At 37.8% G+C, this 22,616-nt stretch overlaps 1 protein-coding gene across 8 annotated transcripts in view; it reads left to right on the top strand.

The window, feature by feature from the left end:
• The window catches only part of REV1 (REV1 DNA directed polymerase), an 88,453-nt gene that overhangs the window by 55,062 nt on the left and 10,775 nt on the right, over nucleotides 1-22,616 (top strand). For 3 of the 8 annotated variants that reach the window (XR_010340759.1, XM_064371472.1, XM_064371475.1), the window contains 7 exons: nucleotides 4,399-4,507; nucleotides 8,872-8,979; nucleotides 9,503-9,631; nucleotides 12,094-12,248; nucleotides 14,494-14,613; nucleotides 20,439-20,659; nucleotides 22,147-22,319. Coding sequence is in view for 7 of the 8 variants with exons in the window: in XM_064371472.1 (XP_064227542.1) it covers nucleotides 4,399-4,507; nucleotides 8,872-8,979; nucleotides 9,503-9,631; nucleotides 12,094-12,248; nucleotides 14,494-14,613; nucleotides 20,439-20,659; nucleotides 22,147-22,319 (1,015 nt within the window). In the remaining variant the exon portion in view is untranslated. The other 5 variants (XM_021671752.2, XM_064371474.1, XM_012475833.3 and 2 more) reach the window with 5 other exon arrangements.

Here is a 22,616-nt window from a genome sequence, read left to right as displayed (position 1 = left end):
ATCTTAGTGCTCCTGTGGATGGCTTCTGGATTTTGCTATTGGTATGGTTGTTATAGAAATGAAAGCAGAGTTGTAGCAATTAGCTTTTTCATTCAGGGGTTTTAAGGATATCAGTGTTAGGCTTTGTTGAATTGGAGGCTGTTTTCCTGAAGCAGAGTGTGAAGAATGTTTTACAAGGTTTGATTAATTTGCTCTGTATAAATTAGATTGGGGATAAAAATCATGGACATAATTTAAAGAAGCCTCTAACTTGAGAGCTAATAACTAGTCATTTGGTCATTGTATCACAATAAAAATGTTCAAGTTTGTGTTGCTCAAGATTTGTATGAGGAAGTAGAATAACAAACAGTAGAATTTTTAATGTATTGGAATTAAAAGTAAACACCAGTAATCATTCTCCATAGCCTTTAGTGAACCTGTTTGTTAATACAACCTTGTTGTTGACTCTCATGACTTTTTAGTTTTGGATATTAATAAGCAAAATCGTAAGTTGTACTAATCATAATACTTACTAAGATTTCATGTGTCTATTATTTTTTCCACTGAGTAAATTCACTGAGAAATGTTTTCTTAGAAATTAATTTTTTTTGATAACTGATTAGTTTTCTCAGGGTTGTTTTGCAAAGCCAAAAAGAATTTTTTTTAAATTAATTTCTCAGAAAAATATTACCCAGAAAGTAGTCAGAAGTTAGATATACAGCGAAATGGAAGGCATGCAGTTTAGTTTTATTGCAATCATTTCAGTGCCCTTGTTGTCAGTTATAAAATGTCAGGCTAGCTTGTCAAATGACCCCAGTGAAATTAAGGCAAAAGGAAAGCAAGTGAATATCTCTGAGGACCTTTTTTGGGATAATAGTCTTTTTGTTGGTTTTGATCATCTGTTTATGTGGTCTTAAATATGAAAAAACATAATTGTAGATATATATTTATGCTTTGTGTGTACATTTATTTCAAGTTTTATAAAGGTTTTCTTGGTCTTTAAATCTTTTCAGAGATTTCTGAGATTCTAGAATTTTGTGTGGCATGAGTAGGTCTGGAGTAGCTGTTATTGAACTTGTTGAGATTTAGTTGTATTATGGTCTAGGTAGTTTTTTAAGTATTGCTAATATGGTTTTGTGGTAGGTTGGTTTTTCTTTTTGTATTTTCTGTGTGCTACTAAACAGATGAAATCTTAAGTTATAAGAAATAAGTAGCTTAAGGAAGTACACAATACTTGTCATATGTTAGGCATTTATGAAATACTTACTAAAGAATGTTGAAAGAAGAAAAACCACTGTGTATATATGTGCAGTAGCATCTTCAGTGCTCAGTCTCTCTAGTGGGTAGTCTTGTTACACACGTCCTTTTATCGGCAGTCTGCATTTAAAATGTTGATCTTAAGCAAACGTTCCTTAGGAGTAGCAGAGAGCTAGTCCTCTTTTGTCTTTCCTTCTGTTAGAAACAATCTTACTGTAAATGGTTTATTAACACAGTACTGTCATTGGTTACTTAAATGTCTTCATCAATCTAGCCACCTGATTTTTATAACATTTTAATACCTTCTATAATCACATCCCCTTCACATCAAAATGTGGGTGATAAACCAGAAGGTAAATATTAGGGGAAATATTTACATTTCACTTACCATTGAAAACTGTCAAAAGGAGATTGTCGGGTCACTAGAAAGGGTGATATGACAATTTGTATTTTATACTCTTACTTTAACCTCATGTCATTACTTTTATATCTTAAGCCTTTTCACCCATTAACAGCTCACCAAAATATTTACTACATATAAAATGAATAGATTGTCCTTTATTATAAAATTTGATTACAACTAAGCTGTGCTCAGAACTTTTTTCAGTGCCTTGTTTCTCTTTGCTTGTTATTCCCGATCTTTCTTTCTCTGGGTTATTATCAGACATGGCACTAAATATAAAAATATTGAGGATCGGTTTAGGAATTAGAATCTTTGGCTACTGTGCACTAGTTTTGGAAAAAAAAAAAAAGATCAGTTCTAATGTTTGGCTTATGTGTCTAGGCAAAGTATTAGGACAAATAGCATCCTTAGTCCTTTTTGAAACTTAGTTTCTTAGTTGTCATATCCAAAAGCTCTTTAATTAGATCAGTGCAACCAGGGGATCTCATCCATCCATGACTTCTTTTGGAGGCTGCTTCCTGACAGTACTCATTAGTGACACTTCTCATTGATGATCTCATTGTTTGGAACAATTTATGCTCCAAATTTCATGGTTGGGGCCTTTTACCCTTTCCTGGATTTCCAGGATGCAGATGTTTTCTATCCCTTCGACAACTTCAGTTTTCATTCTAAAGAACAACAGTTTTAAAAATCGTATTAGTCATAGATTTATTCTCAGCGATTTCTTTTTCACAGACTTGGGTCCTGGCCTCTGATTTCTCCAACCGTTCCTCCACATTCTCCATGTGCCCGTCTAGTTTGTCAAGTTTTGATGAGCAGTTCTCTACTTTGCCCTCCAGTGAGGACAGTGTGTCCCTGCATTTCCCTGAATCTCACATGAAGCAACTCACTCCGCTCGTGGAGGGACCCACGCACTCTGCTGCACTGTGGAACAGGTCAGCCAGCCCAATGGAGAGGAACACAATGGTGCTGCCTCTCAGGCCAGGGCATTGGGGGCGCATGGACCACAGAGACTTCTCTCCTCAAGCATAAATTTTCTGTTATTTTCAAGACAGTGTCCTTTAGATAACTAGCCCTTCAGATATCAAAGTCTGGTAATTCTCCAACTTGTAAGGCATAACTCATGGTTACACCTTTGAAAGGCAGTTGGTTGTGGCTGTTCAGACTTTAGCACTCCTTTTTTGGGGGTCTAGTTGCACCCTCTGTTGAAGTGTGATACTGACAGTCCTGAAGTTCTTAACAGATTTTCAGCTTAGATGAATGGACTATTAAAATTTATATTTAGCCTTTTAAAACCCTCCAGCAACACTGGGTAATCTGCTTGGGATTCTGTCTTTAGTTTGTAATCGTATAGCTAGCATACGCTATTCATATGTCAGAAACTATAGCTCACAATACACACACTGCTATTTTGAAGCAAGTAGGATTTGACCCCACTGAGATGCCAATCAGTTTGATTTGCATTTATGTTGTTGATATATGGTTGCTGAAATTCAGAAATGCTTGTATGGGTTGCATAGTTAGATGAAAGATGTTGATGATCAAACCAGGAAGAGTTGTTTAAGTCCATGAAACCAGAGATTTTGCCAGTTTTCCTGGTGGTGCATTAACTTGGCTGACTTTTCACAGAACAAGTCTAAAATAAACGGAAATGCTGGGTTTGTAAGTTATATATTGTTACAGTGTACACAAAATAGATTTGTCTGGAATAGCTGAAGTGATATATTTTGGTTTTGTTTTACTGATGGTATTTTTGTTTATAATAGTAGAGATGTGGCTGAGATTGTGGTTTTAGAATGTGATTTTTAATTTTTTTTTACAGCATACTCTTCTTGGAACCTAATAGTAGTATCCCAAGAGACCTATGACTGAAGTTTTGTTTTAATCTATTTCTCTATTACTAGTGAAGCTAAAGGTGATAAAGGAAGTAAAGTGGCATGCAGCCAGTAGGCTTTCCAGAGTGTGTGCTTTTGTGTTCTTGTATTAAGTTGTAAATTTGGTTTGGATATTAAGAGATGTTGGTGAGTCACACTAGGCTTCAGTTGTGTTCTCTAAAGTGTTGATATTCTGATCACACTTGAATGTTTTTAATTGAACATGCATTATTAAACCAAAAGTAAAATTACCTGTAGCAAGGGATAATGTGAAATGGGGGATAATGTGATGTGTGTTCAAAAGAAAAAGCTTGAATTTAGGATGAAACCTCTTCATGGTTTGTGACCTACTTAATCATTGTTTGATTAGATGACTGGTAGGAATTTCATGTTTGTTGTACATGTTAATTAGCTTTAAGTTCTACAGATAGTTCTTTTAGGAAACAGCAAAGAATATTCAGAGAAATTTATATTTTTCATTAACTTTTCCCCATTACAGAGAGCTGTACAGTCCTTGTAAGGCTATTGGAGGGGGTTCATCTCCCTGATCACTTCTCATCCATGTCCACCTCAAGGGACTGTGTGTTACAGGATATTTTATATTTATCTTTTGGTGTTTTTTTTTTTTTTTTTTTTTAACTCTCAGGACACTTTGAATTTATTATAAGTTTTTATCTGCTGATGAAGACTATAATTGAAGCAAACCATTTTAAAGTTACAGAGTTGCCTTTTATTAGATAAGGAGATAATATCAGTAGAGATAACTGTATTTGGAATTTCCTAAATCTTTTTATATGAAAGTAATGGAAAACAAATTTCTTGAAAAAGTTAGAGAAAATCAGTTTATAACATTTAACCATTAAATTTTTTTTTTTTTTTTTAAAGCAGATATACCAGATTCATCAATGTGGGAGAATCCAGATTCTGCACAAATAAATGGAATTGATTCTGTTTTGTCAAAGGCTGAAATTGCATCTTGTAGTTACGAGGCCAGGTATGTAGAAGTTGTATGTTATAATTCTTAATGAATAATTTGGTTAATTACTTTTATATAATTTTTTGAACTATAATCTTTTGAAGTGGATTCAGGCATGCCAGTCAGGCCAGTGGTTTAAATGTTACAGACATCTTATGGAAAGAAATGATTTTAGGCTTAATCATTTTATTCATGCCCCCCACAGCCCCTCACCACTGCTAGGTAACTTTAAACAAACAACTTACTAGTTCCTTGATGAGAACCAATAGGTCCTGTAATGGGAACCAAAAGAAATTGGGCATTGTCATTTTTATTGTCTTTTGAAGCATGAAATAAAATAATTAGATTTTTTTGAATGGGAGAGGACTTTAATGTTTATCTACTCCAATCTTTTGTTTTTGTTGCTAAGAAAAATCTCTTGTGATCCACACTTCCTGATACTCAGTTTTTAAAATGTTGAAACCCAATTGCCTATTAAATTATAAGTAAATAATTTCATTATTGGCATACTTAGTATCTCTTCACTTAAATTTGGTAAGAGTGTTGTCAATTTGTTAGCACTAACATATAGGTCTTTATCTTACAGTGATCTGAAACCATAATTATAATTGGTTCTTTCAGTATAGGAAGAAACATACATATTTGTTCCTCATAATTTAAAAAATCATTTTTAAATAATTGGAATAGTTGTAAAAGTAGAGGGAGTAAAAATTAAAAAGAGAAGTCTTCGTTTTTTTTTCCCTGTTAATTGAACACAGGCATTTTTACCTGTAGAACACAGCAAACCCTTACACATTGCTGGCAAGTGTTAAGGTATTCAATAATTACAAGAAGAAACAGAGTCTTCTTAGATCAGTTACATCTTTTTAGTCTTGATTCAAAGTTGTGGCTATTGAAGCATTTAATCTGAAGAAAAAATATTTGAGCTCAGCATCATCTAATCATAATAGTTTTTTTAATTTGCTAATTGTTTTATTGAAAGTATATTTAAGTAAAAAAGCATGAAGTTCAAATATGCATGCTTATATTTTAAATTGTTTCCCATTTATGACATGCCACACTTTTACTCCTAGGCTAACTTTGCCTTTCTCATTAACAGAATTATGTTTTAATGATTTACATTGTCACTTGATGCTGTGGCCAAGGAATTGAAACTTACTTTAAATGATAATTAAGTCAAATACAAATGTTTCGAATTGTTATACTACTTTTGATAAGCACAGACACTCTAGAGCTGAGTTTATGTTGTGCTTAGTAGGCTAGTCTCTTTTCCCCTACTAAGTTATTGAATGGTGGCCTGGTCTTCAGATGGCAAGACAGTTATGTGCACTATCTGGAGGGTGTGATGAAGCCCAGAAATATTCTCAGTCCTTGAGTTTCACTAGTTGGTAAAATGCAAGCTCTGTTTACTCCTGCTAGGCTGCCTCTGCAGGGTATCCCTTTATACCTTCATACCCAGTCCCCACCAAGATGAATGCTGGCTGGGGAGCAGGGCTGCCTCCACGTGAAAGTGCCACCATCTCTGGTGGCTTTGGACTCCAGGAGCCACAATTGCGTCTAGGCGTTAGGCTTCTCTTGGGTGTTTGGATGGTACATTTGTATTTACCCACAGTTGGTGACTGTCAAGCTTAATGCCTTGCAAAAAATGGGTGGGGACAGTATATGAGGGCAGAATACTATATAGCGAGCCATTAAAGTGCCACTTAAGTGCAGATGTTTAAGAAGATGCATAAAGTGATGAAAATAAATTTAACTTGAAGAAAAAAAAAATACAGCCATGAAATTTTTGTCACTTAATTGTAATTTTCTGTTTTCTAGAAGGCTATTCCTAATGAAAGTTTCTAGAAAATGGTTTCTGGATACTTGTTTTTGTTGCCATCCAACAGGTTATATTTTCCTTATCTGAGGAAAACTTTTTTTAAACAAGTATAAGTAACTGCATGAGAGAAATACTTCTAAGTTTGGAGTGGGGACTAGATTGTGGGAATGATCTGCTCGGTTTTACGCATTGGTGAGTTTTCACTATACATAGCCTAATAATGGGGCCAGCAAAGGATAGAATGTGAATATGAAATGGTAGAAATACAAGGTAGAATGTGTATATGTGGGTCACAGTGTGCACAGCTGTTAGTAGTTGGCCTATACTTAACAGTAGAGAGCAAACTTTATGTGTAATAAATGAGAAGGTAGGTTGTACATGAATAGGTAATGATATACAGATATCCTAGAATCGTAGATTTTTAAAGCCAAATAATTTCTAAATCCCATTTTCATGTGGTTTTGTAGGAACCCACTACCTTTCCTACTTTACGGTTGTCTTTTAGGATGTAGAGTGGACAGTGACAGTGGTTTGATGGCAGTTTATTATTGTTTATTTATTTGGAGACAGAGTCTTGCTCTGTCGCCCAGGCTGGAGTGCAGTGGCACGGTCTCGTCTCACTACAACTTACACTTCCCAGGATGAAGCAATTCTCCTGCCTCAGCCTCCCGAGTAGCTGGGATTTCAGATACCCACCACCATGCCTGGCTTATTTTTGTATTTTTAATAGATTTGGGGTTTCACCATGTTGGCCAGGCTGGTCTTGAACTCCTGACCTCATGATCTGCCTGCCTTGGCCTCCCAAAGTTCTGGGTTTACAGGTATGAGTAACTCAGTACCTGAGTTTACAGGTACCTGGCCGGCAATTTTTATATATTGTAGAATCTAACACCAAATACAACTGTCTGAACAAAGCATATTGCCAGATAGAATATGTCCTCTGAGCTTTAAACGTGGGAATAAGCTGTTTTTGCAGCATGTACTTAACGAAGTTATGGTCATTTGTCCTGCATGGGATTTTAGTTGGAGTAGATGAGTCATGGTAATGAAGAGTCACTTCAGACTTTTTTGTAATTGTCTTTACTCATTTATTTTCTAAGAAACAGACCTCATTTCCCAGCCATTGACTCAAGGTATTTGGCTCCCTTAGTATGGCAAACCTAAGGCAAACCAAAGGGAAAAGATTTTCCTTTTTTGTTTGTGACTTCCTTATAGTGTGTAATAGCTTTTAAACATTTTTTTCTCTGGGTACATTTTACATGAGTAAAATGTGGTACATAAGTAGATGTACCATATTTTACTAACTAATGTGCCTCAGAAAATTTTTGCATAAATCAATGTTTTGAAAATGAAACTATTATAAATATAAGAACATGTTATTTGTAGGATTATAAACACTTTTTTTTTTTTTTTTGAGCTGGAGTTTCCCTCGTTGCCCAGGCTGGAGTACAATGGCACTGCAACCTCCACCTCCCGGCTTCAAGCAATTCTTCTGCCTCAGCCTCCCGAGTAGCTGGGATTACAGGCATTCACCACCACACCCAGCTAATTTTATATTTTTAGTAGAGACGGGGTTTCTCCATGTTGGTCAGGCTGGTCTTGAACTCCCCACCTCAGGTGATCCGCCCGCCTCCCAAAGTGCTGGGATTACAGGTGTGAGCCACCATGGCCAGCCTTATAAACACATTTTAAAAAAATTGTTATCTTTAATTTGTAAACTTAGCTTTTACATGCTGAATCTGTGTATCTGGCATAATTATTACCTGAAGAAGTTTACCCTTTTCAACAGTAGCCTTTTTTTTTCTGCTTTAACAGTTTCTGATAACTTTTTCTAAACTATTTTATGTTTCTGTATATATGTCTAAACTGTTACGTATCTACTTCTGCGTTACTGGACAAAGCCTGTTGATCATAGGTCATCCTTTTCTAGGTGAGTGCAGGGATCGTCCCCATGGACATCATGAAGTTTGCTTTATTTACTCTCCCATAACCCAGTACCTCGCTAAGTCCCTGACACTAAGAATTGTTTTCTTTACAGCTCTGACAGCCATAACTTCCTTTACTGTCATTTTCCTTCCTCTTAAGTATTTCTTATCTACCAGGGACTTAGCACTGAGACCATTTATAATATTACTATTTTTATAAACATAAAAAATGCATGTGATTTTGTATCTACTGCTGAGTAACTTAGAGGATTCTTCCTTCTTGGCTCTCATGGTCTGAATGTTGGGAGGGTGCCAGAGGCCTATGAGTAATTGGTGACTGTGTATGTGTTTCTTAAAACAGGGCATGTCTCCATGCTGTATAGATAGTTAGTAAATATTTATTGAACAGATATGTAGAATAACCATATTATATAATAATATGTAATTTAATGAAACATTGCTTTATTTTGCTTGTTTTTACTATAATGTTTTTCCTTGGTTCTTTACAGAGTGATAAAGTAGAATTTTACTAATTATGTATAATTCCATAGTTATAGTTTTGTGGTGAATGCTCCAAAAATCAAAGGTAATGCGGGGCATTGAGACACACAGATTTAAAATTTACCATTTTCAATTAGGTCCCTCAAAGTTCTGGAACCCTGGCTCCTGCCCAGAGTGATGTCCTACCATATACAATGCTGTTGGCATCTCAACCACTGTGGAGCCACTTCAGGAGCATGGAATTGGTCAATTGGGAATTGGGTGGTAATAGGATGAGTACATTTTGTCTGTTTGTCACATAGCACTGTTTTGTGTAATTCTTTTCGTTTATATTCTTTGTCTTTGGGGGATGAACCCTGGCCAAACTGTGCCATGTATTAGGGGAAGAAAACCTCTTTTTGACAGCATATTCCTGCTCTGTGGTGGTTGTGATATCACCAGCATATGGCATGCTGGCATCTCTGCAAAGGGGCCAGAGGTATGAATTTTAGCAGAAAGCTTCAGATACAGACAAGAGCCAAACCTGGTCTTTTAATGACATATTTGGCACATCTTACATGTATCATTTACACTATTCAGACAGTTGTGACTTTCTTTGGGGGGAAAAACAAGCCTGTAAATTTTAATGCCTCTCTTTAACCCCTAATGAGAATGGAGTTAAATGGAAGTTATAAATTAGTGGCATGGGGAGATATCAACATGTTTGATAAATATTTGAGTTTAAAACTTCCTAGAATAACCTCCATTGTGTTTTTGTTCTCTCTCTAGGCAAGTTGGCGTTAAGAACGGAATGTTTTTTGGGCATGCCAAGCAACTATGTCCTAATCTTCAAGCTGTTCCATATGATTTTCATGCATATAAGGAAGTTGCACGAACAATGTATGAAACATTGGCAAGGTACAGTGTGTCAAACTGTCATTTTGTGTCTGTGTTTTCCTTCTTGTTGCTAATAATAAAGATAGTGCAAGTTTTCTTTAGGATTGTCAGGATCACTTTTGCTAGACTTTTATCTTTCAGGAACCATCTCCTTGGCATCCCAGTTTTTGAAGCCTTCTTTCTTGGGGCAATTTCCAGGTAGTTCAGTCTCAAGGGATAGTTTTGTATTGCTAAAATTGTTCTTGTGCTTCCCTTGGTTGATGTAGGATCTGATTGTTCGCATACTACTTCTAGTCTGTGGTTCTAGTTTTCTTCCCGTGGAGCCAGATAGATGAAGGATGGAATTTTTTAACCTGGTTATTCTCTTAAATTTCATTTTAATTATAGTTTTGTTCAAAATTAGAACTGATGGGTTGATAACAAGTGGAGACACTTTAAAACTTTATCTTCTTAAAATCATTAGATGTGCCAAAAGTTAGTTTTCATAAAAGTTGTTCTTTAGTAATAGTTCTAAAACGGTTGATGAGTTGGCTTGAGAAAAGTGATTAATTTTAAAACTGCAGATATATTTAAAAATATTTAAAAGTGTGTACATAGTTAATACTAACCCAGAACTCAAATTTGTTAAAAGTATATTCCAGCTTATAAATGCTGTAAACCAGGGGGTCAGCACAGTTTCTCTGAAGGGAGCCAGATAAAGTTTCTGTCACCCAACAGAAATACTCAACTCTGTGTTGTAAATGGAAAGCAGAGCATGGTGCAGTTCCAGTAAAAATGCATTTACTGTCTGTTAGGCCTAGGTTTGTCAGCTCCTGGGCAGTATTAATGTTCCTAGAGATAGACTTCTTGCCTCTGTCTTCACTTCTGCCTCTTCCTTTTTGTGTTAATTTGAACACCAGTATCTGCTAAGTACAGGTGACTGCTAGATGCTGCTAGTCTCAGAAAGGAGTATCTAATCCTTGCCCTGTGGGAGCTTGCTCTTTAGTAGGAGAGAGAGAAAATGTAAAAGAACTGATTGTTTCCTGGCATGAGTATGTAGGATTGAATGCTGAATGATAAGCCACTTATTGTTAAAGCTATCCTATTAACACAAAGAGAACACACTAATTAACTTTGCAGTTAAAAGTTGGGTAACTAAATAAATAAATCCCAAATACAGGAATGTTAGTATTGCCAAGTGGAATGTGCTTTAAATCCGCTTTGAAAGGTGAAGCCAGTGGTAGCATCCAAACGAGGGGCAGGTAGGGATGGGTGACTGAGGTGTGTACTATGGTGCTTCTGTGTCCTGGGCATTGAGGTTCTAGAGCAAACCATCAGCCTGTGCCTGAGGTTAGGAGGATGTGAGAGAGAGCTGTGACACATACTCCTACACAGTCACATGTACATAGTCCTGGTAGAAGGCTGGAGACAGTTTCGGTGGCATGTTTCTACTCTTAGGGGAAAAATATCCACAGTGGTGTTCTTCTACCACCCTTGGGAAATCTCGTCTCAGCTTCTTATTCTCCCTGCCTCAGGACAACTTTGACTCTGAAGCAAAATACCTGATACCAGGTATACCATTCTGTTCTTAAAAATGTCATGCATTAAGCCCAAACAAAACATACTTATTTCTTGAATATAGAGAGATTATTTCTCAAGAGAGATACTGATCTGATTGTAACCTACCTACAGTAAGGTGTAGGTGAAAGATAAGGACCGCTCTCCTAGTATACATTTCCAAGTAGATTATGAAAGACATAGTTTGATCCTGAGGCCTCTTAGATTTCCTCCCATTTCTGGTCCAGTTCTATTTTGTGCTTTGTTAGTCTTTATATTTAATTAGTGTGGGGCCCACATAGCAACTCTTGTCTTCCTTTTTCTAATTAAAACAAATCCTTTCTGTGGATAGATCCTATGAGATGATTTTGCAAAAGTATTTCTGCATGCACGGAGTGTAGATGTTATTCTCAGACGGACAGTTGGGATGACTGGCCACTTTATCCTTCTGTATTCTAGGCCTGGTACAGTGAATGGAATTTAACTGCGATATTTTTGTTTTAGGAGAGAAGCAATTACTTATTTGACTTATTTTTCTGTTCCTTAAAGGATTCTCATAAACTATTAGAATAAATGTTTTGACAGTTCAAATTTACCCACCAGTTTTCAACTCTTCAAAGGTTTATAGAAGTATTCTCAGTATAGAGAAACTGGAATAATAATGTATGCTGTATTTTTGTGTTAAAAAAATTTTTTTTGTTATTTTACTCCTTATACATTTTCCTATCCAATATGCTGTATTTTGGTAGTTAATATGGAGAAAGAGAACACACTAATTAACTTTGCAGTTAAAAGTTGGGTGACTAAAATGGCACTTCAGCCAATTGATTTAAAATGCCTTGTGAGGAAGTAGAAAAACATAGGATAAGAAGACTTTATTTTGCAACATTGGGTCTACCAGATGGTGGCTGTGGCTGTGATTCGTTGCCTTTGCTCTGTGTTGATAGCTACACTCATAACATTGAAGCTGTCAGTTGTGATGAAGCACTGGTAGACATTACCGAAATCCTTGCAGAGACCAAACTTACTCCTGATGAATTTGCAAATGCTGTTCGTATGGAAATCAAAGACCAGACGAAATGTGCTGCCTCTGTTGGAATTGGTTAGTATCTAGCTTATCTTGTACTCAAAAGAGTTGCTTTGAGATTCTTGAATATCAGTTAATTTTAAGGAGTTTTTGTTTTTATTAGCTTCCTCTCACTTGTAAAACAGTTTTTAGCATTGCTTGCAGTTGTGTGATACACGAGATAAGTGTTGGAAATACAAGTAAATGGTTGATAATCTTTGCAATAAATAAGTTGGAATATTTATTTGTTCTTTAGAAATTGGAAAGGTTTAATTCAGCATTTGTAAACAATTTTTTTTTCCCCCAGAAGTGAATGGAAGCTATATTTAAAGCTAAGTGGTGGTATGGGTTTAGAGTTACGAATTAAGTCTCAGTCTTGTTACTCTGCACTTCAGCGTCCTGGAATGTGGAGCTATTCCTGTCTTCACTCAGTTCTAGAAGTCACCCTGACTACAAGTGCTCTCAGTAACTGTCCAGTTTCTCCTCCATCTCCATCCATGCTGTCTTTAAGCCTTGTACTTTGTCTCTGCAGCTGCTCCCAGCACTTAAGCCTGCTTTTGTTGATTCTTCTAGCCATGTCCTCTGGAACTCTCTGTCATACTTAAGCTTCACCTCTTCCTTTCTTAACCCACTTACTACCTTCTGGCAAGATACCCCTTTTCTTGCCATTCTGTTAGTAGAGCCAGTTTGTCCCTGCCATACTCAGTATGCCACAGGCTTGGAAAATAAAGTTAACTTAGTCTTAGCTTGCCATTGTCACTTTCAACCATTATTCCTCCATCTACATTCAAAAACCTTCTTTCTCCAAAGTTCTCTGTCTCCTTTGTACCCATGAAATTTACTGGTGACTGAGTGGTGATGCAGAGAGGCTAATGCCATTGAAAGAAGAATTTTGTTACTTCCGTTCCCTGAGAGGAGGGGGCACACCATGCTACACAGGGCTACTGGGGAAGCACCAGGGAAGGAGAAGGAGTGGCAGACGGAAAGACTGGGCCCCAGAGCCTTTATTAGGGTTTTTTTCAAAAAGGCAAGGCAGGGCAGAGGAAACAGTTTAGGAATGGCTAGTTTAAGTAGTTCTGGCAGGCTCTGGGCTTCAGGGGTGGTTGCTAGTTGCCTGGTAGCTGGTCCTGAGACAGTTTAGGGCAGGAGGTGATTAGGTTGCATATGAGAAGTGTGCTTCCAAGTAAGTGGTTTACTCTTTTTAGGAATTAGCCAGCCCTGGAGGGCAGTCTCTCCCCAGCCAGCAGGATTTTTAAGATGTCAAAACACTACAAGATACAGAAAATAAAAAGTATGATTAATACGTTCCCAGCATTCCTACAGTTACTGGCTAGCCTACTTTTTACCCCCTGATGTTGGCCCATAGATCTTAGTACTATTTCAGTTAGGAATTTGTTTTTAATTATACTTAATTTTCATTTATAAATGATCACATGAATCCATTCTTTTAAGTTCAAGCATATGGAATGACAAAGTCCGACTTTATATTTCCACTCCTCAGTTCCTTTCCCCTCCAGTGAACTCACTACTTTAATCATTTTGGTATGACTTACCAGAACTTTCCCTCTTCATGAATCTCTGTTTTAACCTTAGGAAAGTGTATAGTTTTTATATAAGTCTTCAGTAAAATCAAGATATATCCTCGCTATAAGTCTTCCCTTTGTCTGGAGATTTTAGTATTCACAGAGAAGCCCATCTAGTAGCTGAACTCTGCAGATCCCTGCCCCTTGTCAGGGTTTGGTGGCCTTTTCCTTTGCCACTTCTGTGGCCGCTGCCCACACCCACCTTGAACCTCCCTGCCTGTCTCTGTGTTTTGAAGACTCTTCCGCCCTCAGTTCCTGCTGGTTCTTTGGGCTTTCTGGTTTCCCAGTCCAGTAGCACTCTTTTATTCTCATTTCCCTGCCTGTTGTGGGTCCCATGGTTGGGAACATGAACTACTCTTTGATCATTGCCTTCAGTCCTCATGAACGCCCACTCTTGAGATCAGGATGCTTTCTCTATTCCTACATGCGGGTAGGTGCTGAAATGGCACTTATGTTAGAGCAAAGAGAAACCTCTGTCAAGGTACCCTGTTGGTTATAATCTGAAATACTTAGCAAAAGTCTACCAATTTTACACCTTATTTTTAGAAACTTGATAGATAACCTGTATGAAGGTTGATAATCTTTTTTGTTGGGAAATTTAAAAAAGATAACCTGTATGAAGGTTGATAATCTTTTTTATTGGGAAATTTAAAAAATAATTGTGAATATTTCTTGGATGACTTTTTTTTTTTTAATAGGTTCTAATATTCTCCTGGCTAGAATGGCAACTAGAAAAGCAAAACCAGATGGGCAGTACCACCTAAAACCAGAAGAAGTAGATGATTTTATCAGAGGTCAGCTAGTTACTAATCTACCAGGTAAATACAAATATTTTGACAATAGTTTTATTACAGGCATTTATAAGTACTTTTCATATCTATAATATAGAATTTTGAAACTTTTTTTCTAGGACATGAATATTATAAAAATGTTTAAGTCCTATTGAGTGCCATGAAAAACATAATTTGGAATTCTACATTAAATATCCCCTCAAATGACTTGTCAGGACCTTAATGTTAAATTTTTGTTTTGCCTCTAATGGGTTTTACTTTAGGTATTTCTCAAGTAGCAAGATTCTAAATGTTTAAAGGGAAGATGATGAAATTGACTTTCAGTCCTTTAAATAAATGATCATTGAAATAGTTTACTCCTGAGCCAAAGATAAAGTTTTGAGCATCAATTCTCCTATTTCATGCTGCAGGACTAGAGATAGTTTTCTGAGTTTGTTAAACAAGTAGTTTTAAAAGTATAAATAGAATGTATGTGAGCTGTATTAGGAAAAAAGAAACGTAAAGTATTGTGTTTTCAATTAATTCCAATCATTGAAGAAAACCTTCCATCTTTACCTGTCTCACCCAAGGGGCAGGTTGTTCAGTTATTTCATATTTTTGTGTAGTTACCTATTTATTATAAAGTGCCTGTGTCAGCTTTGCAAAGCCTTCATGTTCATTTATAGTGAAAGTTTTAAAATTCATTTGTTTGTTAAAAATAGATTGAGTGACATTTTTAAATACCTGTTTTTAAGCCTAATAAAAGTATGTCTGAACTAACCTGGAAGTTTCTGTTACAGGCCATAAATATTAAATGACAGAAATGCCATTTTATGGTGGGTTAGTTTTATTTATTTATTTTATTTTTTTGAGACGGAGTCTTACCCTGTCACCAGGCTGGAGTGCAATGGCGCGATCTTGGCTCACTGCAACCTCCGTCTCCTGAGTTCAAGTGATTTCCCCTGCCTCAACCTCCTGAGTAGTTGGGACTACAGGCGCACGCCACCAAGCCTGGTTAATTTTTTGTATTTTAGTAGAGATGGGGTTTCGCCATGTAGGCCAGGATGATCTCGATCTCCTGACCTCGTGACCCGCCCGCCTCAGCCTCCCAAAGTGCTGGGATTATAGGCGTGAGCCACTGTGCCTGGCCTGGTAGGTTAGTTTTAAAGGTTCCTGACCCCCTTAGTATATAACTTAAAACAATGTATTGGTGTCAGAAATGTGTAATATGGCATTTTTGATGGTTTCACGTTTAATTTGAGAATACTTAACCTTATAAAATCAAACTAGCAAATTATCTTAGTAGACAACACAGTTGAAACAGTTTTAATAAGAAATCTTACTGCAGTTTTATGTAAGAAGGAACTGGTATATTTAAAGCTGCATGTAAAATCTGAGTTTTAAGTTTATTATGCTAGCCATCTCTATTAGTTTTCTAGGGGAACCATAACAAAGTACCACAGACTGGGGGGCATAAACAACAGAAATGTGTTCTCACAGTTCCGGAGGCTGGAAGTTCAAGACCAAGGTGTCAGCAGGGTTAGTTCCTTCTGAGGCCTTTCCTTGGCTTGTAGGTGACCTTTTTCTCCCTGTGTCTTCACATGGCCTTCCCTATATGCATGTCTCTGTCTCGATGTCTTCTTTTAAGGATACCAGTCATACTGGATTAGGGTCGTCCATATGACCTCGTTTTATCTTAATTACTTCTTTAAAGATTTTGTGTCCAAATACAGTCACACCATGGCCAGGCACAGTGGCTCATGCCTGTAATCCTAGCAATTTGAGAGGCCCAAGTCAGGTGGATCACTTGAGGCCAGGAGTTCGAGACCAGCTTGGCCAACATGATGAAACCCTGTGTCTACTAAAAATACAAAAAAATTAGCCGAGGGTGGTGGCACATGCCTGTAGTCCCAGCTACTTGGGAGGCCGAGGCACAGGAATCACTTGAGCCTGAGAGGCAGAGGTTGCAACGAGCCAAGATCGCACCATTGCGCTCCAGTCTGGGCAACGTAGTGAGAGTTTAAGACTGCTGGGAAAAAGAAAAAAACCAACCGAAGAAAAAAACCAACCAAACACAGTTGTCACACTGTGAAGTACTGGGTTAGGACTTCAGCATATATTGGGAAGACATAGTTTAGTTCAAAACACCATCTTTAAATTGAATTATTTTTGTAGTTTTGTGTGTGTGTGTGTGTGTGTGTGTGTGTGTGTGTGTGTTTAATAGAAATAGAGAAGTTTTAGCTCCTTGACCTAGATCCTACCATTTAAATGGTTCATTTGCTTCCTGGCTGGAAAGACTTTATTTCTTGAAGGGCAAGTGTGAAGTTACACATCCTGGCCAAGCTGAGGCACAGCCTTGAATTTCCTAAGCGATATTTAAAAGATGGGGCAGCAGAGTTGTCTTTCTCTTCTTCAGAGCCAGATTCTGTATCACTCACAGTAGTTCATGTGGTTTTCATAAAATCCCCAAATTCTTAATCTGTTATAGAACATTTCAGGTATGTAAAATACCTACTTTCTCCATTGTTATTCCCATCCTGAAGTGTGCACAAATTATAATCTGTTCCTTTAAAAAGGGGTTTATATATGAGAGGGAACCATCTGTGGTGGAGGGCTTTATACAGTGAAAGTCCTGAGAATTACTTTGGTAAAGAAAGCTGTTTCTCTTTGCTGGTAATTTCTCAAAGATATTTGGTGATAAATATACAGTACCTACTTATATCTTGTGGAACATGCTTTGGGGAAACTTGCTTCTCTAACCAATAACCAGGAGAATTTCAGTGGTAACTTGCCCCATCTCCAACCTCTTTAGCCCCTTGTACTCATAAATGTTTATTGACCACATATGTGCTGTGCACAGTACATAAGAAGAAAAAACACAATAGTAAGTTTTTGCTTTACTCTACAGAATAATAATTACGTATTACACTAACAGATAAGTTACTTAATATGATCTGGTTACCTAATGAAAGAAAGGATTGACCCCAACTGTTACAGTATAAAGAACGATTTCTACTTTTTCTTTGGATCTTTGCAGGGCTTTTCACCCATGCATGTGCTCTTCAGTGAAGGACCCTGTGCGCCTCATTCAGCCTTTGCTGGATTTGTGCATCCAGCGTATAGATTCCTTCTCTGTCCCATTTTCAGAGAACCACCACGAGCACATAGGTGTTCATAAAATCGAAGCCAAGTGAAGCTAGTACAGTTTAGAGTTAAAGTTAAATAAAACTACCAGTTCAGTTCCTCACTTGCCCTGGCTACATTGCAGAAAGTTCAGTTGAACAGCACTCCTGTAGATGGTGAAAACTTTATTCTTTGAAGTTTACTCCTCTGTGTCTGTATTGGATAGCCAAGTTCTGGATGCCAAGGAGGGGACATTATTGGCCACTTTTAACCTAGGGTGATAGTTCCCCTTCAGGGACAGATGCCAAATCTTTGTTGCAGTTGCTTGACCAGGAGCTTCCTTAACACTCTCTTCTCTTCTTTGAGATTTAGTTTTAAAGGAGCATATTTTTCTTCACCTTGTTTTTAATAGGTGGCTGCACTGTTTGGGCCTGGAGTCCCATTTACTTTTTCCATAGAGTTTCCATCTTTACCTGATAAATACCTGCTTAATTGAGGCATTTAGTTAAAACTAGCAGCCCTTTTCAAGGTTTTGGTCCTATCTCCAAGCTTAATTTTCCCACCCCAACTCAAAAGTAATAGGAGTTGGAGGTAGACCACACCCCCTGCCTCCCTCCCCCACCTCCAATTCAGGTCATTTCATTCCATAGAGAAGAGCTGTGCTTCTTTCCTAGAGGGACATTGCACTTAGATTAGATGGATTATGTTTAACCTGGTGATGTTTAATATAGCCTTTCCTTTACACCTGTAGTGCATAATAATTTTGTTCTAATATACTAAAGATACTCTAAGAAACTATGGGTTTCTCCCCACGCCCATCCACTCCACACATGCACACACTAACACAATCCAGAATGATGATTGTCTCTGGCAAATCTTGCAAGTTCCTGAGAGCAGGTTGGCTCCCCAGAACTGTAAGGGAAAGATCATGGTCAGATTATGGGAGTGGGAATTGAGGCAACAATGGGAGAGAAAAAAGAGAGACAGAAAGTCTTCCCTAATGCTAAGAAGTCTTATGACAAAACAGATATACAAAAAGGGAGGCAGAAAGCCTTTCCTAAAAGCAAATAGCTGTGCAAAGTGTCTGTCTACCTTTGACCAACCAAGTACGTGATTTGTCTGTTCCCTTGTGTTTCTCCTCCCCATTTTGGAAAACACTTAGGTTTCACTTAAAATTTTACCTTTTGGTGAATGGTACTTCTCTGGAAGATTTTGTTTGTTAACTCAGGTTTGTTAACTCAGGTATTTACTTAGCCTTTTTTCTGGCTTGGATTTAAAAATGGCACAAATGTGAACCAGCACTCTTAACACCTTTTCATCTCACTTCCATTAAGGAATAAAGTATCTGGGTTTAAACTTGTCTGACACACATTGACGACTTCATAACCTTGTGTTATATACTGGTTCCAGAGATTTTCCTGGCAGAACTTGGACTAGATAGTTGTTCTGCTACTGAAGACCACTAAGAAGGACAGGAGTTAGAAATAACAATAACAATGATGAACAGAAGTTAGCAGACTTCACTCTGAACTCTCTTTTTTAAAGACAGGGTCTTGCTCTGTCACCCAGGCTGGAATGGATGGCAGTTTCATAGCTCACTGCAGCCTCGAACTCTTGGGCTCAAGGGATCCTTCCGACTCAGCCTGCCACGTAGCTGGGACTACAGGAGTGCACCACCACACCCGGCTAATTCTTTTTTCTTTTTTGTAGAGACAGGGTCTCCCTTAGTTGCCCAGGCTGTCTTCAAACTCAGACTGCTGGCCTCCAGCAGTCATCCTGCCTTGGCGTCCCAAAGTATTGGGATTACAGGTGTGACCACTGCACCCAGCTTGAGTTCTCCTTTGATAATTTCTTACAGAAGACCAGAAACACAACACTGTCTTTTCCTCGTTGATGGAAAATTTTTACTTGATGCCGTGGAACCATTTTAATAAGCATTATAGTTTCCTTAGGTTACTCCAAACCTCTTTCGCAGATTTGTATACCTTTTTAAAGCATTTAGGGCAAGTTGAAGAAAACCAAGACTCCAACTTAGAGCAACAGAGTTTATCAGTATCCTTCGGGTGGGGCTCAAACCTTAGGTCTTGCAGAATAGGACACAGGGACTGCTACCTGCTGGCCCAGCTGTAGGAGGGTTAATATCTCTTCAGAGAGAACCACCAGTTGGTTTGCTTAGGATCCTTCATCCTCAGGTCATTGGTACTACTTTTGTTCAGTATGATAGCATGTAGCATTTTTGGATTTGGGTCCGTTTTTTGAATTCTTGTTCTATTTTTCACTGAAAAAACGCAGCTGAAACCATTGTGAAATTTGATGATGACCGAAATCATGATAGAGTCCCTTACATTCTGTGAGTCAGCTAGTATATCTGTAAGTCACACTATAGACTTATTTAAATGACCGTTGATTTCTTAGTTGATTTTGTAAATAAGATAGATATTTTGATATTATTCACTAATAAGGAAAGTGACATTTTTGATAACTTGAGTTACACATATTTTAAAAGTTTCTGGTTCATCTATATGTGGAGTCCAAATTGAGAAGTAGATTCTAGAAATACTCCTAGTAGCATGATTGCGCATCAAAAAATTCTTGAGCCTATGGATGCTTCTGTTATGTCACCTAAAGACTTTAAAAATTATTTTAAATTAGTTGTTTTGTGCATAAATGGTGGGTATTTTGTATTAATATAGTTGTTATTAGTACCTTATTCTGCATACTTAAAGAACTACATATATTCCCTTTCCTAGGAGTTGGACGTTCAATGGAATCTAAGTTGGCATCTTTGGGAATTAAAACATGTGGAGACTTGCAGTATATGACCATGACAAAACTCCAGAAAGAATTTGGTCCCAAAACAGGTCAGATGCTTTATAGATTCTGCCGTGGCTTGGATGATAGACCAGTTCGAACTGAGAAGGAGAGAAAGTCTGTTTCAGCTGAGATCAACTATGGAATCAGGTTTACCCAGGTACTGATCATTGAACAGATTTTGCCATCTGTTGTTCTTTATATTTTTACATAGTCCCACATCTCTAATGAAACCATAAGACTTGATGCTTGAAATTAACTCTTAAAACTGTTGTATTCGCAGAGCCTCAAGGTCTTTTAAGGCAGCGTGTGGTAAGGTATAGCCTAAGATAGGACTGAGACTGAAGAAACCTAACTTTTGGGGAAATATACTAAAAGATTATGCTTTGGGGGGCAGTTCTTAGAGAATTTGAGATTATAATTATTCTCATTTACAGTGAAAAAAAATGAGAAATATATTTTTAATGTTGAAATGCTTTTTAAGCTGTAGTTAAAATTAAGTTTCAGTGATCCCCTCCTTTTGCATGCTTTGGAAAGCTGCAGCACAGATTGGCTGAGTAGTTTCCATTTTCCTTCAGATTATGGATTTGGATATGTCTTGAATTTGTATGTACAAATGACACCATATCATAAGGATTTGAAATGTGATGAGTTAATTACAATCTCGTGCCTACACTGTGGACCTCAGGAGTTTGTTTCCTTAGGCATGGAGATAGAGGATGGTTGGGCTATAAGCACAGTGTTGGAACACATTTTATTAGCATAACTTATTAACATAATTACAAAATAATTTCAATAAGTCATTGATGGCATAGAAAGAAAGGAAAAATATCTTTTAAAGTACTCATTACTTTTACTTTGTTAAGAAGGTGAGTATTTTTATTTAATAGTTGAGGGTATTCCAAACGTTTCTTCTTCTTCTTCTTTTTTTTTTTTTTTGAGATGGAGTCTCCCTCTGTCGCCCAGTCTGGAGTGCAGTGGCACAATCTCAGCTCACTGCAACCTCTGTCTGCTGGGTTCAAGCAATTCTTCTACCTCAGCCTCCCGAGTAGCTGGGATTACAGGTGCCTGCCACCATGCCCAGCTAGTTTTTCCATTTTTAGTAGAGACAGGGTTTCGCCACATTGGCCAGGCTGGTCTCAAACTCCAGATCTCAGGCAATTCGCCCGCCTCAGCCTCTCAAAGTGCCGGGATTACAGGCTTAAGCCACCATGCCTAGTCACTTTTTTTTTTTTTTTTTTTTTTTTGAGATGGAGTTTCACTCTGTCACCAGGCCTGGAGTACAGTGGCACTGTCTCAGCTCACTGCAACCTCCACCTCCTGGATTCAAGTGATTCTCCTGCCTCAGCCTCCCGAGTAGCTGGGACTACAGGTGTGCCCCACCACATCCAGGTAATTTTTGTATTTTTGTAGAGATGGGGTTTCACCATGTTAGTCAGGATGGTCTCGATGATCTGACCGCCTTGGCCTCCCAAAGTGCTGGGATTACAGGCGTGAGCCACTATGGCCGGCCCACATTTCTTTTTAATAGATGCTGAGCATGATAGTGAGTGACCAACATGTTTAATATTCAAAGTTAATATACTTACAATTATTAGGTACATAGGAAAGTGGAATGGAAGTTTCTTCATGTTTGTCTTTCCATAGCCAAAAGAGGCAGAAGCTTTTCTTCTGAGTCTTTCAGAAGAAATTCAAAGAAGACTAGAAGCCACTGGCATGAAGGGTAAACGTCTGACTCTCAAAATCATGGTTCGAAAGCCTGGGGCTCCTGTAGAAACTGCAAAATTTGGAGGCCATGGAATTTGTGATAACGTTGCCAGGTAAGCTCATCTCAAAAATGATATTGGTAATTATATTTCAGTACAGGTTGTTATAAGTAATAGAAAATGAAGAAAACGAAGGAGGAGTTTGAATAAAGAGCTGTAAACCCATGTTACCTGGCATTCTGTAGAAGCAGGCATCAGTCCAAGGCATTCAACTTAGGTTAACGCACTTGGTTTCAGCCAGGCCTACACACGTGGAGGTTGGTTTGACAGCATTCCTGACCTTGGCAGCCCTTGCTTGGGGTCTTCAGGCTGTTAACTTTCCTGCATGGACAGAAAGGGCAAGGCTGCAGA

The sequence above is a fragment of the Aotus nancymaae genome, unplaced genomic scaffold (assembly GCF_030222135.1).
Source record: "Aotus nancymaae isolate 86718 unplaced genomic scaffold, 86718_ANA_hifiasm-v0.15.2.pri h1tg000131l, whole genome shotgun sequence".
Lineage (NCBI taxonomy): Eukaryota > Metazoa > Chordata > Mammalia > Primates > Aotidae > Aotus > Aotus nancymaae.
The sequence above is the reverse complement of the archived record's forward strand: the minus strand, read 5'-3'. Positions and strand labels throughout refer to the sequence as shown.